Source organism: Plecotus auritus, assembly GCF_963455305.1.
Source record: "Plecotus auritus genome assembly, chromosome: 3".
NCBI lineage: Eukaryota > Metazoa > Chordata > Mammalia > Chiroptera > Vespertilionidae > Plecotus > Plecotus auritus.
Window position 1 is genome coordinate 224,523,758 of NC_137772.1, and position 16,693 is coordinate 224,540,450.

Sequence of the window (16,693 nt, forward strand, 5' to 3'; positions counted from 1 at the left end):
GAACTCATGTCGCCCACAAAGGCTGGCTAACTGCCTTCCCCACGGGCCGAGATCCCCGCTGCGCCTGCATCTGCCCCCATCACCTCTCGGCGCGCTCCGGCGGCGGCTCCTGCTGCCCGTGCTCGCGGGGCGGCCGGTCCTTCGTGGCATTAGCTGGGCAGGCGGCGGGCAGGCCCTGGACGCCCATGCTGGCCAGGAGGTTCTTGTAAAGGACCTTTCCCGAGGCTGAATCCTGGAACCTGCTGCAGAGCCTGGAGTGGGGAGGTGAGCAGAGCACGCCCATGAGAACGGCTGCAACGACACAGACGGGCCCTGCCCTCCGCGTGGGCGGCGAGCGGTGGGCACCTGCACCCCGCCCGCCTGGGGGTGCGGCCTGGGCAGCGGCCGCTGGGAAAGCCGGCTTGGCAGCTGAACGTGCACTTGCCCGAGGACCCAGCCACTCTGCCCTGGAGAAGTGGGTGTGAGTCTCCACAGAGGCCCGTACAACAGGCCCAGCCTGCCGTGTGCCAGCCCCAAGCGGACGCACACCACGCATCCGGCACCGTGGATGCACGAGGCGTGCACCCACACAGCTAACACTCCTCAGCAATGACGGGGACCCGCTGGGACACACGTCACAACACAAATGAATCCCAGGCTCGTTGTGAGGGTGAACAGAGCCGGACAAGAGGGCAACACCCCCCTGGCCGGTTGCTCAGTGGTTAGAGCGTCGGCCCTCGCACCAAAGGGTGGCGGGTTGGATTCCCGGTCAAGGGCATGTACCTCGGTCGCAGGCTCGATTCCAGGCCCAGTAGGGGCATGTGCTAGAGACAACCAATAGTTATATCATTGATGTTTCTCTCTCTCTCTTCCTCTCTCCCCCCCCTCCCACTCTCTCTAAAAGCAATGGGAAAAATACCCTCGGGTGGGGATTAAAAAACTTTTAAAAAAAGAAGCGAACACCACGTATGCTTTCACTGATGTCAAATCATAGAAAGTGCAAAGTAACCAGAGTGGTGCAGAGCTGAGCAGAGGCTGCTGGGGGGTGGGGGGGTGGGGTGGGGGAGGAAGTGTGATAAAGATGGAACAAATGCGAAAACAGGAAAATTCTGAATGAGCAATTCCGGTAGGGAATTATGGAAGGGCTCCCACTGGCACCGGGGCACACCGACACTTCAGGGAAACAAGAAACGGCCGGGGTGGCCAGGTCTGGCTGCTTCTCAGCACGTTGTTCGTTCGTATTTTCTAACCAGAGAAAGTGTGCGCGCTCCCTGTTGCACACTTAGTGGAGCCCCAGGCCCCGAGCAGAACCTGCACGGCTGCTAAAGTGCCCAGGCCACCGAGCAGGTAGTTCTGGGCGAGGCCCTGGCGGGTCTGAGCGCCGCCGGTGGCCTGATACGCCGAGAAAGGACAGGCACCCTCAGGGGTGGTCTCTGGAGGCTGCCGGGCGCCGAGGCCACAGCCAGCTTCGTGTGAACGATGAGGCCTCATTCGCCCTTCCGCCCGTGTGTGTGTGTGTGTGTGTGTGTGTGTGTGTGTGTGTGTGCGCGCGCGTGCGCGCGCGCACAGCGGGCTTCTCAGAGGCCGTGTGTCCCGTGACCCCATCAGAGCACGGAGGGGACGCGTGCGTGTTCTCAGGCCGTACAGAGGTCAGGGTCTCGTGAGGAGTGAGCCTGGATTTTCGGAGATGAACTCGGCTTCGTAGCAGCACTTCCCTAGCTCGGCACTGGCGACCTCGGGCCCTCCCTGCTGTCATCCCCGCACCCTGTGTCATCCAAGGAGTCTTTACTGTGAAATCCCGTCTCCCCAGAGCCTGCGGGAACAGCACTGCCCCAGAGAGAGGGGGTGGCCACACTCCCTTCCAAGCACCGCCCAGGCAGAGGGCTGGGGGGCGCCGATCTGGGCGCCACCTCTCTCCTGCACCCCATTTCCTCGCCTACAAGATGCGCACAGCAGTGCCTGGCGCAGAGGAGGGCTGCGAGCAGGAAGCCAGCTGGCACGTGTGCGTGTGCGTGCGTGCATGCATGTGTGTGTATGTGCGTGTGCATGTGCGCTCAGTAACCAGCTGTGGTAACAGGGTCACAAGTGCTGACGCCAGTTGCTCAGCAGGGACCGTGACTATCACAATCGCTTCACCGCATCTCCCTGCTCCCATGTGCGGAGCGCGGTGCTGAGTGCGGTGAACCGGTGAGCCACCCACCGCCTCGCCGAGCCAGCGGCCGGGACCGGCCATTCAGAGCCTGTGTCTCCCGTCCTGAGAAGGCCCGACGGCCTCGCCTGCGCTGAGACTGTCACAGCGACGCCCAGCTCCCCGCGGAGCCCGATGACCAACACTACCCGGTGGCGCTGCGAACGCGCTTAGAGAAGGGTCAGAGTGAGGAGAGCGGACCTGACGGAGACGCGGAATCCAGGCACTGATTTCGCTGCTGAGACTCACTTTGCTAAGTGCTCCGTCGTCAGGCACGGGCAGAATATGTGCATCACTTTCTTGAGGTTGTTTGCCCCGATGAGCCCCGTGTCTCCCAGGTCGTAGGAGCACAGCAGGTCGTGGAACGCCAGGAGGTTCCTGTTGACGGCGTCCCGCACCATCCCTTCCACCTGAGAAGACACGCGGTCACAGGCTGCAGGCGTGTGGCCTGGGGGAGCACCTGAGACCACGGAGGGACGGGGCGCCCCGGGACCACGGAGGGGACGCTCCAGGACCACAGACCCACAGAGGCAGCACCCTGGGACCACGGAACTATGGAGAGGGCACCTGGGACTACAGAGGGGTGCCCTGGGACCACAGGGGAGGGGGTGCCCTGGCGCCACGGGGGAGGGGGGCGTCCCTGGGGCCACGGGGGAGGGGGGCGCCCGGGACCACGGAGGGAGGGAAGGGTACTTACTGAGTCCCAGGCCAGCTGGTGTGGCACCTGGGCGTCCCCCCCGGAGGATGGCTTCCCTATCTGAGTGGGAGAGAAAGAACGTGAGTGAATACAGGTCACTCACAAGGGCAGGCGGAGCTCTGAGTCCGACGATGATGGCCAGCCATGCCCCATCAGCCAGCAGCCGTGAGACTGAGCAGGTGAGGCTGCCCTCTGACCCCCGTGGAAATGGGAACAAGAACCCTGAACTGGCACTTATTTTTAAAAGGTAAAATACACACGAACTAATCCATCAGCAAGAAATTAGTAAATGCGGAGTGAAAGAATAACGAGGTGGCATTTCTGCCTGTCAACGTGGTGAGAACGAAAAAGCAAGCGCAGTGCCGGTGTGGCCGGGAGTGACATCCGCCAGTGTGACAGGCGCGGACCCGGTGGCAGCGGCTGCTCCGGGCAGCCAGGGAGCGGGGAGGACACTCGCTCTTCACGCAGTCCCTTCCCATCGTCTGCAGTCTGTACGTTACACACATATTCCTCTTTAAAACCATTATAATTTTAAAATAAAATATATACTCTTTGACCCAATAACTTCATTTCTACAAGTTTATACTAAAAGAATAACCACAGAGTGAAGTCATTGTACCAAAAGTCATGAAAGAAAAGAAGACACCTAGATTGTAACATCGGGGAATAGTTACTCTGTGTCTTTAAAGTTACACAACAGAATTGACACTGTTAATACTATGTTAATAAGTGACAACAGACTAAAAAGGCTGTGATTACATGATCTCATTTTAAAATGAAATAGATTATCATGTATGAAAGCTTGTATCCAACTCATAAAATTCTATACAGTAATACATGCAGTTTCTTGCAGCTTTATTGAGGTGTAATAGTAATTATAACTAAGCTGCAAAAATAAGTGTGTGTTGGTATGGAGGTTTGGGAGGATAGGTGTGGGTAACGAGTCCTCGAGGTTAGAATTAGTGGTGATTTCTATTCTCTTCTGTCTCCGTATCTATGTTTTCTGATTTTCTGAATGATTCAGTCTCTCACCGAGTCGTTTTGTGAGTGAGCCCAGCGCTGGGCTCCCCTGCGGTACCAGTCACACGAGACTGCGACCGGTGTGGGAGGTCGAGGACTACAAGAGGGGCTCCTTCAGGGGTGTCGGGGATTCCTGGGAGGGCCTGAGACACTGGGACCTGCAGAATGGCCCCACGAGGTGGGAGGAGCAGAAGGAAGTGCTGGCAGGAGCCCCAGCAGGTGCAGAGGCTGGAGGGGGTGCAGTTGACAGGATCCGATTCCTACAGAGCAAACATCACTGCACTTGCCAGGTGTGTGTGTGGGGGGAGGGGGCAGACTGCTGACGCGTCTATTTTTTTGGTTTTAAAGAAAAAAGCTGGCTCTGTGCGGGGCTGCGGTGGGGTCAGAGCTCCCACAGGTCTGCTCCATGCGGAGTTCAGGAAAAGCTGTCATTATTCACTTCTCTGTGGGAAGGGCTCTGGGACTTTGGAATTCGAGTCTAAGAAGGACCCAGTAGTGTGGGTTTAGGCTGTGGTTACCACCTTGCACAAGGGGCCATGCAGGAAACAATAATAGTAGAAAGAAAGGTTAATCTGTAGCTAATAAAGGAAATCTTACACATCTATATATATAAAAGCCTAAGAGACCGAACGACTGTTCGACCGGTAGCTATGATGTGCACTGACCACCAGGGGGCAGACGCTCAATGTATAGGCATGGAAAAATGGAACAGACTGATGAATCTCAGAGGGAAGGGTGAGGGGAAAGGCAGGAAGAAATTAACCAAAGATCTTATATGCATATTAGAGGCCCGGTGCATGGATTTGTGCACCAGTGGGGTCCCTCGGCCTGGCCTATGTGGATCAGGCCGAAACCCACAGTCCAACATCCCCTGAGGGGTCCCAGATTGCGAGAGGGCGCAGGCCAGGCCAAGGGACCCCACTGGTGCATGAAACCATGCACTGGGCCTCCAGTTTCAACAAGAATCTGTTGATGTCAATTTTTTGGTGAAAAGAAACAAACACTAAAAGCCAGTGTTAGTCATTAGAGGCAACACTCAGTTATCACACAAAAGGTGAACTAACACAAGAGCTCTAAAAACAGGATGGCGCCCTAGCCGGTTTGGCTCAGTGGATAGAGCGTCGGCCTGCAGACTGAAGGGTCCCAGGTTCAATTCCAGCCAAGGGCACATGCCCGGGTTGTGGGCTCAATCCCCAGTGGGGGGCGTGCAGGAGGCAGCCGATCAATGATTCTCTCTCATCATGGATGTTTCTATCTCTCTATCCCTCTCCGTTCCTCTCTGAAATCAATAAATATATTTAAAAATAAAATAAAATAAAATAAAATAAAATAAAATAAAATGAAATGAAATAAAAACGGGATGGAACCCAGAGGAGCAATTCGCGCACTGCCTGTGAGACGGTGGTAAGGGGGCTGCTGCTGAGCTTCAATGAAAACACATTCCCTCCAGCAGGCCAAGGCGAGGCCATCCAGAGGTGCGGCCTCAGAAACTTCAAATATCCCTCAGCACGATCAAGAAAATAAAAGTCCAGCCCTAGCCGGTTTGGCTCAGTGGCTAGAGCGTCGGCCTGCAGAACGAAGGGTCCTGGGTTTGATTCTGGTCAAGGACACGTACCTTGGTTGCAGGCTCCTTTCTGGCCTGGGCCCTGGTAGGGCGCGTGCAGGAGAGAATCAATCGATGTGTTTCTATCACATCAGTATTTCTCTCTGTCTTTCCCCCTCTCTCTCACTCTCTCTAAAAATCAATGGAAAAATACCCTCTGGTGAGGTTTAAAAAATAAAATAATAAAATAAAAAACAAAATAAACGAAATGAAAGAAAAGTCCAAATTGAGTAACTCTTACACACTTAATTCTGACTTAAAATGAAAGTTCCCTCAGTGAACTGGTGTGTTTCATTAAACCGCATTGCACCAGCACCTCTGATTTTACTGAGAACACGTCTCCCGCCGGGACCGGGACTCGAGCGCGCCGCCGCCGTGGCACTTACCTTCTCACGGCTCTCCTCCAGCAGCTCCAGGAACCTGTTGATGTCCACCAGGCCCGAGCCCCCGGGGTCCAGCGTCTGCATCAGTTCCTTGAACTCGGAGTCGCTCAGCTTTACAACCATGGAGTTGATGGTATGTTGCAGTTCTTCCGCTTTTATCTGCCCATTCACCTTCTGAGCAGGAGAGTGTATGTAAGGGAATTTTTTTAAAGAAAAAAGGAAGGAAAGCAATATATATATATATATATATATATATATATATATATATATATATGGCACCATTTAATAAACTGAGCGCTTTGGTAAATAGAATTATACTATGAAACTAGAATATTAAAATTGATAACTATTATATAACATGGAGCTGTTAAAAGAAATCTTACACATTTCAACAAGAAATGGGGGGTGGGGGAGGCTAGCACTTTGCAAGTGCAGTTCCCACAATGCTCCCTGTTAGGACAGGGGCAGGAGATGGCCCTCGGGCTGACCCCCTTCCCGGGGCAGGCTAAACGTGGCTGTCACAGAAGCTGGAATAGTCCCTCCTGCCCCAACCCCACCTGAGGGCGACAGGATCAGCCTCAGGGGACACAAAACTTCCTGGCAATTCAATTACAATTCGCCAATTTACTAAGAATATTAATTAGGCGTGTTTTCACTACCACCAACCTCATTCGTTACATAAATGGCCAATTACTTAGCGAGAAAAATTTCAGCCCTGCTGCCTAAAGAAAGCATATGATGAGCAAAATATGAGAAGAAAACGTCTTCCCCAGAATAAAAAAAATGACCAGCAAGTAAATTAAATTGAGAGATACTGTTTACTAGAAAAACAGGAAATAAAAAAACACCCTGCCTCATAGATACTGTGAATATTAATGTGGCAAAAGGGCGTATTAAATGAGAAAGTGGCGTATGAATGCCAGCCTTTACTCTGGACCAAAATCTGAAAGGGACATGAGGTTCTCTGGGGGAAAATTAAGTAATTTAGGATAAAGGCATATTTATTTTTGGGTTTGGGAGCGATCATTTTTTAGTGTCTAAACAGGAATCATCGACAATTTTTTGGTGATTTTCAATAAACTTATAGCATTGTGCAACCATCGCCACCACTATCTAATTCCAGAACATTTTTGCCCCAAAAGAAACTGTGCTGATTCGCAATCACTCCCGTTTCCACCCCCAGCCTGAAGGCAACCAAGGCGCACTTCCTGCCTCTCTGTATTTGCTTTTCTCGGGACATCCGTGTACACCGAACCCTACAACACATGCACTTGTATGTATCTTGCATCTGGATTCTATCACTTCGCCTAACGGTTTTGAAGTTCATCCATGATGTAGCATGGATCACTATTTTGTCCTTTTTATTTCTGTTCCTATTCCCTTGTACGGATATGCCACACTCTATCTTGTCACAGGTTCATGGACACTTGGGTTGTTTCCAGTTTGGGAATTATGAATAACGTTGCTATGGACCTTTGCACGTAAGTCTTTGTGTGAGCATGTGTTTCTACTTCTCTTGGGAAGACACCTAGGAGTGGAATCACTGGATCATATGGCAGGTAAATTATTGTTGAAATTTTAAAGAAACTACGGCATTGTTTTCTGCAGTGGCTGCACCGTTTTACCCTCCCACCAGCAGTGTACAAGAGTTCCATCACTACATCCTTGTCAACACTTATTATTGTCTAAGGCAGCGGTCACCAACCGGTGGTCCGTGGACCACTGGTGGTCTGAGAGGTCCGAAAGGTTGGCGGCCACTGGCCTAGGGGTTTGATTATAGCCACATGTAATCAAATGTGAAGTAGTATCTCATATGGTTTTGATTCGTATCTCCCTAATGTCTAGTGATGCTGAGCATCCTTTTGTTGTTGTTGGTAATCCTCACCCAAGGATATATTTTTTTCCATTGATTTTTAGAGAGAGAGGAGGGGCGAGGGAGAGACAGAGAGAAACATCAATGTGAGAGAGAGAGAGACACATCTATTAGCTGCCTCCACATGCGCCCGGACCAGGGCAGGGATCAAGCCTAAAACCCAGGTACATGCCCTTGACCAGAATCGAACCCCAGACCCTTCAGTCTGTGTGCTGACCCTCTAACCACTGAGAACCCAGTTAGGGCTTGAGCATCTTTCTGTGTGCTCCCTGACTATTCGTATATCTTCTTTGGTGAATTGTTTATTAAAATCTTTGGCCCATTTTTAAAATTGGGTTGTCTTCTTATTAAGGTCTAAGTGTTCTTACATACTCTATCTACATACAGGTCCTTGGCCAGATATTTCATTTACATATGTTGTCTCCTAGTCTGTGGCCTTCTTTTCATTTTCCTAATGGGATCTTCTGACGCACAAAAGGTTTGAATTTTGATAAATACAATTTATTGGGGCTTTTTAAAAATGGATCATGTTTTTAGTGTCTTATCTAAAAACTCTTTGCCTAACACAGGGTCACAAAGATTTACGCATGTCTTCTAAGAGTTTTATCATTTTAGCTCTTATATTTAGGTCTAGGGACCATTTTAAGTTAATTTTTGTATGTGATGTAAGTTAATTTGCCTCTTTGCATATGGATATCCAACTGTCTCAACACCATTTGTTGAGAAGATTATTCTTTCCCGCAACACCCCCTGAATTTGTCACACTGGGTGACCACAGCGTGAAGGTTTATTTCTCTACTCTCAGTTCTGCTCTGTTGACCAGTATGCCTCTCCTCCTGCCAGCTCCAGGCTGTCTGTATTACTGTGGCTTTACACGAAGAAGATTCCTAACCTGGAAGTGATGTACTCTCACTTCATTCTTCTTTTCCAAGATTGCTTTGGCTATTCTGCCAACTTTCATTTCCATATGAATTTTTAAGATTAGTTTTTCAATTTCTGCCAAAAAAAAAAAAAAAGCCAGCTTGGATCTTGATGTAGTTTGCACTGAATTTATAGATCAGTTTGGAAAGATTTGCAATCTTTTTTTTAATTTTTAATATATATTTCTTTATTGATTTCAGAGAGGAAGGGAGAGGGAGAGAGAGATAGAAACATCAATGATGAGAGAGAATCATTGATCGGCTGCCTCTTGCACGCCCCCTACTGGGGATCGAGCCCGCAACCCAGGCATGTGCCCTTGGCTAGAATCAAACCTGGAACCTTCAGTCCGCAGGCCGACGCTCTATCCACTGAGCCAAACCAGCTAGAGCCACGGTTTGCCGCTCTGTTGACTAATGAGTTTGCCAACCACTGACCCAGACTCTCGATTCCAATAATTACAGGCTGTTGTTCCTTGTGATTAAGCCCCTATCCCAGTGGTCGGCAAACTCATTAGCCAACAGAGCGGCAAACCACGGCTCGCAAGCCACATGTGGCTCGTGAGCCGCAGTTTGCCGACCACTGACTAGGGCAAGATTTGCAATCTTAATGAGTGTTCCAATCCATATATACAGACTATCTCTTCATTTACCTTCTTTCTTTTAATAACGTTTCATAATTTTCAGTGTACAAGTCTGGCACTACTTTTGTTGAATTTATCCCTAGGCATTTTATTCTTTTCGATGCTACTGTGAGAGGAACGGCTTTCTGACACTCATTTTCAGATGGCATATTGCTAGTTTGTACAAATATAACTGAATTTTGTGTGTTGATCTTATATCCTGCAACCTGAACTCACGCGTTAGTTCTTGTAGTGTGTGTGTGCATTCCTTAGAACTTTCTATTACAAGACCCTCTGGTATGTGAATGAAGACAGTTTTACTTCTTCCTTTCCAGTCTGAACGCCTTTTATTTCTTTTCCTTTCTGCTTGCTTGTCTAGAACTTCTGTACGATGTTGAATAGAAGTAGCAAGAGCTTTTATTCTTGTGCTTTTCCTGATCTTTAGGGGAAAACATTTGGTCTTGTACCACTGACTATGAGTTTCTCATACATGCCCTTCAGCAGGTTGGGTATGTCCCTCCTATCCCTAATTTTTCAAGAGCTGTTATCATGAATGAGCGCTGGATTTTTCAGATACTTTTTCTTCATCTATTGAGATGATCATGCGGCTTTGTCCTTAATTCTACAACATTGTGTTTTACATTAATTGATTTTTTGGAAGTTAAACCAACCTTGCCATCCTGGAATAAATCCCACATGGTCCTAGCATTTAATCCTTTTTATATATTTCTGGATTTGCTTTGCTAATTCATGAAGGCTATTGGTCTATGGTTTTCTTTTCTTGTGCTGTTTTTTTATCTGGCTTCCTCCTATGTATCCTGAATGTTTGTGAAGGGTTGGTATTATTTCTATAACCAATCTTTGTAGTCTTCAACATAGAGAATACGCACATTGTTTGTTACATATATTTCTAGGTATTTAATTTTTAAAAAATATGATTAGAAATGGTATTTTTAAACTTTTTTTCTAATTGCTTGTTGCTGTATATAGGAATATTGTTTCTCTTTGCATATTGACCTTATATCTAATGGCTTTCTAAGATCTGTTATTAATTCTCACGTGTTTTTAAGATTCTTTTAGACTTTCTATTTACAAAAGCATGTGAACTGCAAATATGACACGGAAGGAAGGCATGAGGACGTGAGGAGGCAGGGCACAGCTGTTTCTGGGTGACAGAAAGACAGCCACGCTTGACGGAAACGTAAGGGCTCGGGGCCCGGGCGCACACTCAGCGAGGGCGCAGCGTGCGGAGCAGCACACACAGCTGCCAGGGCAGGACCTGGAGCAGATGCGAGCAGCCCTCTAATAACCCCGCATCCCCCGCAACCCTCTCTGCAGCAGGAGGGGACCACTTCCCAGGGCTGTCCCTGCAGCAGGCGAGGTCCCCACGCCTGCTCCTCCTCGTCTCTCCCTCCAGGTCCCAGGATGGGGTCAGGACCAAGGCAAGTGGGGAGTCCAGGTGGGGAATGGGGGTGGGGAATGGGGGTAGGGGTGGGGAATCCCTCTCAGAAACCCTGCTCTCTGCTCCTCTGAGGCGTCCGGTGGTCACTGCTGGTCTGACACTCAAGAGTGCGAGCTGGTCGTGGGCAGGAACCCTGCATCGTCCGCCGTGCCCTCAGCCTGAGCGCCCACCGCAGCCCGGCGTGGGCGGGCGCATCCTCACCTCCACCGTGCCCCGTGGCTCTCCGTCTGAACAGCACGCCAAGGAGGGTCCGACAGCCTCGGACTTGAGGCCGCCAGTTCACATTATCACAGCCCTCCATCAGTAGAGAAGCGGATGCACTATTTTTAATTAAAATTGCTTCAATTTATTAATAGAAGCGGCGCTCACAAAGCCTTCATTTATCTTTAAGGGGCGGCCAGCTAGCAAACTACGGCCCGTGGGCCGGATCCGGCCCGTTCCGCTGTTCTATCCGGCCCGTGGAGCCGAAAGAGCGGAGGGTTCTCTTGCTCTCCCCTCCGCTCCTTCACCAGCAGCAGTGTTAACATGGCAACGTCGGAAAACACGGCCGCAGCTCCTTCTTCTGAGTGGGCGGATTTATATCCCCATTCAGTAGAAGGAACAACCTCTCCATCTTCCAGAGGCTCCTTGGAATGCCCGCGGACACGTCCCCCGACATCACCCTGGGAATGCGGAGACACGTTATCGTGGTGATGGAGGGAGACACGCCCCTGGAGAGCACAGTATCAGACCATTAGCTAAAAAGGAGACCAACAACACTGTTCCCACTGAAGGTGATGTTTTAAAGACCAAAAACCTTTCAACCCAGTCTACATGGCCATCTACATCTACGTCCCGGGCATAATTTGGAAGCTGCACTAAAGAAAATGTTTAATTTACTGTTTACACATTTTGTTCTTTTCTATTTGTTTTAGTTTTAAATTATTTTATTATATTTAAGTTTAACTTGAAAGGCTTTTGTACCTTTCCTTTGTTAGGCAATTTTATTTTGCCTTTGCCATCTTCAATATAAGGTATGTTATTGTGCTATGATTCCTCCATTTTTTGGAAGTTTCAAATTATAATAATTAGTGTTTACATTCTTCTTGTTAAAATGTTTGAAATGAATAAAACTATTGAAATAAAAAAAAAGACCGTACCCTTTTATGTAATGATGTTTACTTTGAATTTATATTAGTTCTCACAAACACTCCATCCATGCTTTTGTTCCGGCCCTCCGGTCCAGTTTAAGAACCCATTGTGGCCCTCGAGTCAAAAAGTTTGCCCACCCCTGAGCTAGCAGCTCCGGGCGGCTCTGGGTGCGGCTCTGGGTGCGGCTCTGGGTGCGGCTCTGGAGCAGCCAGTTTGGAGGTTTGGATCCCGGCCCGCACTCAATAGGGAGCCTCTGTAGGGAGCCTCAGGCCGTCACTCCCCCTGCGCCCTTCCTCAGCCAGTGGGGACGAAGCAGAAGGCCGGGAGACAAGAGCAGCGCCCCTCCCGGAGCTGGGAGAGGCTGCACGGGTGAAAGACGGCGCCTGGCACGCGCTAAGCGCCCCATGTTGCTGCTCAGTCAGATGCCAGGACACGTGCGGCCTCGAGGTCAATCACAGGATCGCCAGCGAAGATGTCCCCGCAGACAACAGAACCCCAATCTGACTCAACACTCCTCCCGGAAACCCCGCACAGCCTGGAGGACGGACCGAGCAGAGGGGCACGGTTGCCAGGACAGAGGGCACCCGCCCACCACAAGGCCCCTCGGGCCTGGGGGCTCTGTCCCTAAGCGCTGCCCACTGAGCAGCCTGCCCTGTGGTCTCCGGGCTCAGGAAGGCTGACGCGGTGCCCAAGTGGCGCCTCTGAGGGAAAGGAATTCACGGCGGTGCTGGCATCTGGTAGAGACTCGGTTTCTGGATGTGCTCAGTAAAGAACAAGCTTGAGAAATGTCACCTAAGTATCAAAACCACCCCAATGCTGCTCCTCTCAAATGCACGTCACAGTGGGACGGGCTAACGTTTAGACGCGAGGTGCATGCTCGTGACTCAGCCTCCCTCTGCAGGACAACCACCTGGCTCTGCAGGCTGCTCTGTAGGCTGCTCTGCAGCTGGGAGAATGTTTCTGCTGAGCTACAGGCCGGCGTGAGCCCTAAACTCTAGGCTGAGGGGGGCATTCATGGGCCTGGGTTACTCATCGATCCAGCAGCCCCTCCACTCTTAGCGGCCCGGCCACGTACTGTTCTCGCCCCTGTGCGTCTTCCTGTATCGTAATAAATGTTATGTCATCGGTCCCCCCAACTAGATGGACTCCGGAGGCCAAGCCATGGATTCCTAAGCGCTCCGAGTCATTCCCAGCATAGACAGGGGATCCAAAAGCACTCTCTGGCCTAGCCAGTTTGGCTCACGGACTGAAGGGTCCCGGGTTTGATTCCAGTCAAGGGCACGTATCTCGGTTGCAGGCTCGAAGCCCGGTTCTGGTCAGGGCACACGCAGGAGGCAACCAATTGATGTGTCTCTCTCACATCGATGTGTCTCTCTCTCGGTCTCTCCCTCTCCCTTCCACTCTCTCTAAAATCAATGAAAAGCACCCTCCGGTGAGGATTACCAACACAGAAAGCACCGTCTGTTGGCCGGGTAAGTGGGTGCACACCCAGCTGCGGCCGGTCTTGCTCTGACCAGCACCCTGGCAGCCTCAGAAACAGCGAGTCCTTCACAGAGAAGGGCCTCGAACCCTTACCGTGTTGACCATCAGCAGTGTCTTCCTCAGCAGTGTGTAGTGGTCTTCTCGTCTGAATAACTTGGTGATAATATTTGCTCCGCAACACTGATTTCTAGAGTTGCTACGAGAAGATTAAGAGGAAAAATCAGAGCCGAAACCGGTTTGGCTCAGTGGATAGAGCGTCGGCCTGTGGACTGAAGGGTCCCAGGTTCGATTCCGGTCAAGGGCACGTACCTTGGTTGCGGGCACATCCCCCGTGGGAGGTGTGCAGGAGGCAGCTGATCGATGTTTCTCTCTCATCGATGTTTCTAGCTCTCTATCCCTCTCCCTTCCTCTCTGTGAAATATCAATAAAATATATTTAAAAAAAAAAAAGAGGAAAAATCAGAAACAGAATCCTGTTCTTGACTAAGTTTTGTTCTTACATAATGCAAAACAAAATTCTAAAAATCACCCTCACGCAGCTATAACAACCGTCTCCCTGTGGACAGCTCTTCTCCCGAAAGCGCAGGCGCGTGTGCTGGCCCGGCAGCTTCGGTCTAGGTTGTGGGTTCAATCCCAGGTCGGGTATATGGGAAGCAACTGATCTGTTTCTCACATTGATATTTCTTTCTTTCTCTCTCTCTCTCTCTCTCTCTTCCCCTCTCTCTAAAAATCAATGAACATATCCTCAGACTAGGATGGAAAGACACCACAATCACAACATCGATGTTTCTCTCTCTCTCTGCCTCTCCCCCTCCCTTCCACTCTCTTTAAAAGTCAATGAAAAAATATCCTCAGATGAGGATTAACAAACGAACAAAAAAGAAAAGAAATGAACTCATAGAGGTGCACCCCAGGAATGGGGGGGGAGGGGCTCTGAGCACTGAAGGCTGGTATGGGCGGTTCCTCAGGTATTCATGAACCCGCGGCGGGCGGGCCTGCGGGGGGAATGACCTGGGGCGCCTGCTTCAGTGGGGGCGGGGCTCTCGGGCGGTGCAGAGCTCAGAGGCCGGCTCTCCCTGAGACTCACACGGGCCGGGCCGTCGACAGGTGGACATCGGCGTGAACCACCCTCCGGAGAGCGAAGTGTGGATTCTAACGTGTCGCACGGTGGAGTGCTTTCCCACGTCGTGGGGCCCCACCACCAGAGATGCGACAACACAAATCTCACGTGATGACAGACATGAGAGCGAGACAGAAATAAGGGGCTCAAGGGCCCGGTCCCCCGCGCCCCGCACGTGTGCACCGCACAGGAGGGCAGAGACTCAGTTACCAGCGGCGCCCCTTTCCCTGTAACACCGAACAGATGCGTGTTTGTGCCCCATTTTACACGGACACTCAGAGCCCAGGGCAGTGCTGGCGGCGAGCGCGGGTGCGTGCGGCGTCTGCCTCCGCTGCTCTCTAAGCACGTGACCTGCCAGCCGCCCCGGAGCCTCCTCTTTCCGTCTAGAAATTGGAATAATAGCTACGCCTACCTTTGGGTATAAGGCGACTCTAAGTCAGCACGCACAGAACATAGCTGACAACTGGAAATCACTCCGTAAAGTGCATAATTACTCATGCAGACTGATTTCCCATTAAGAAAGGAGGAGAAAGGAATTCAGACATCCTCTAACCTCTGACATGCTATGACACGTGTGACCAAAAGGCAGGGGTTTACATACCTGTCCTTTTTGGCCGGGGAGTCTGAACTCTGAGCCTCCGACCACTGAGGGTCGTGCAGCAACGTCAGGAACTGCTTCCAGTAGATTCTGCTGGTGGTTCTAAGTCCAAATCTGGGTGTTAGAAAACGTTTTAAACATTATTCCTATAACACTGTATGGATTAGATGTTCAATATTGAATTTTAAATGGCAGCAGTGCATTTTCATAAAGTTTACACTCCAAGGTAAACAAAATAATTTGGCCAAACAGTACTACAAACAGACTTTTAAAAAGCAAACAAAAATCAAACTGCTTCTACATCTCCGGGTCCCTGTATCCCATTAGCAGGAGCTAACACTGAAGGGAGAAACGAAGGGGGTTGTTAAAATTCCACAGCCGGAAACGAGCCTTTCAAACGCGCCATCTGAGGGCTCGGCCTGGTGCGGGCAGAGGGAAGGCGCTCATGCCACAGCCCGGTTCTGGCTCTGGGACTGGCACTGGGACCTCATGTGGCAGAAAGGGTTGCAGGTGACTGGGGATGTGGACCGTGAGGCGGGAGAGCATCCTGGGGTGCCAGGTGGGCCAGGCTACCCTCTCCTGTGTGTGTGTGTTGTGGCGGGGGCGGGGGAGGAGGGAAGGGTTGTTGGAAGGAGCAGAGCTAACAGGTCAGAGAGCCCTGCCCGCCTGCAGGGCGACATCACCGCTCAGTCACTCCCGCCCCCGCCGCCCTGTTACCCACTCAGCGCCCTCCGTGTTCCACACCAGGGGTGAGGCCCTTGAGCAAGGGCGTGAGGTGCCAAGTGCGCGGGAGGCGAACTGCCCCGCACTGACTGCTCTGGTGTGGATCCGCTGTGGGCGCCGTGAGACAGCAAGTGCGTGTGTGCCCACAACCTCACGGGTCCCCGTCCCCTCCCAGGGCGCCACCTGGAGCCCTTCACAGAGGGTTTCCTTCTGCTTCCAGGAGCTGAGGGGGGGACGCGCGGTCAGCCGAGATGGAGGTGCAATCGCCCTCATCACAGAACGAGGATGTGTGGTCCGGAGGTGCCACCCACACGCCCAACCCGGGCTCCCATGCGAGGAGACACCGTCCGACCCTGGGTGGCCGGGGTGCGGCTTCCCGCTCAGGGCAGCACCGGCCACGAGAACTCTCCTGCCCCCCTTCTTTCTCTCCCTCCTCCGGGCTCTCCAATCCCTGGAGGAGCCAGAGAACAAGTTTGCAAAGTTAGGAAGGAAGCCAAGTGCAAAGCGGGGAGAGGGAGCAGCGGCCCTGAGCCCCTGGTTCTTGCCTGCGCCAGGCCCTGACTGGGCGAGGCACCGTCCACGTGTAACTGAACCCACAGCTGACTGCTCCGTGAGAACGGCTCCTGCAGCTGCCAATCCAGCCAAACAGGCAAGGCGAGGTCTCTCCGCGCTCAGCCAGGGGCGCAAGAGCAAGGCCAAGGGCGTGAGACTAAGGGACGGCGGGAGACAAGGCTAGCTTCTTTAAGGTCACAGTCCACGCGTCTCGCCAGCTCAGCCCAGGTTACCCGTGCGCCACCCACCCAGCTGTCCATCCGTCCGAGCGTCCACACGAGAAGCCGAGCGTCCCTCTCTTTCACTCGAACTATTGCCGCAAGCCCGATAGGTCCTGTCTCGC

At 51.6% G+C, this 16,693-nt stretch overlaps 1 protein-coding gene across 1 annotated transcript in view; it reads right to left on the minus strand.

Annotated features, from left to right (window-relative positions):
* Window positions 1-16,693, minus strand: part of EFCAB6 (EF-hand calcium binding domain 6) — a gene marked incomplete at its 5' end in the record, with an annotated part of 176,794 nt that overhangs the window by 79,160 nt on the left and 80,941 nt on the right. Inside the window, 6 exons of the mRNA XM_080660273.1 lie at window positions 84-251; window positions 2,417-2,577; window positions 2,865-2,924; window positions 5,874-6,044; window positions 13,452-13,554; window positions 15,079-15,189. Of these exons, the coding sequence (XP_080516399.1) occupies window positions 84-251; window positions 2,417-2,577; window positions 2,865-2,924; window positions 5,874-6,044; window positions 13,452-13,554; window positions 15,079-15,189 (774 nt within the window). The remainder of the gene's footprint in view (window positions 1-83; window positions 252-2,416; window positions 2,578-2,864; window positions 2,925-5,873; window positions 6,045-13,451; window positions 13,555-15,078; window positions 15,190-16,693) is intronic.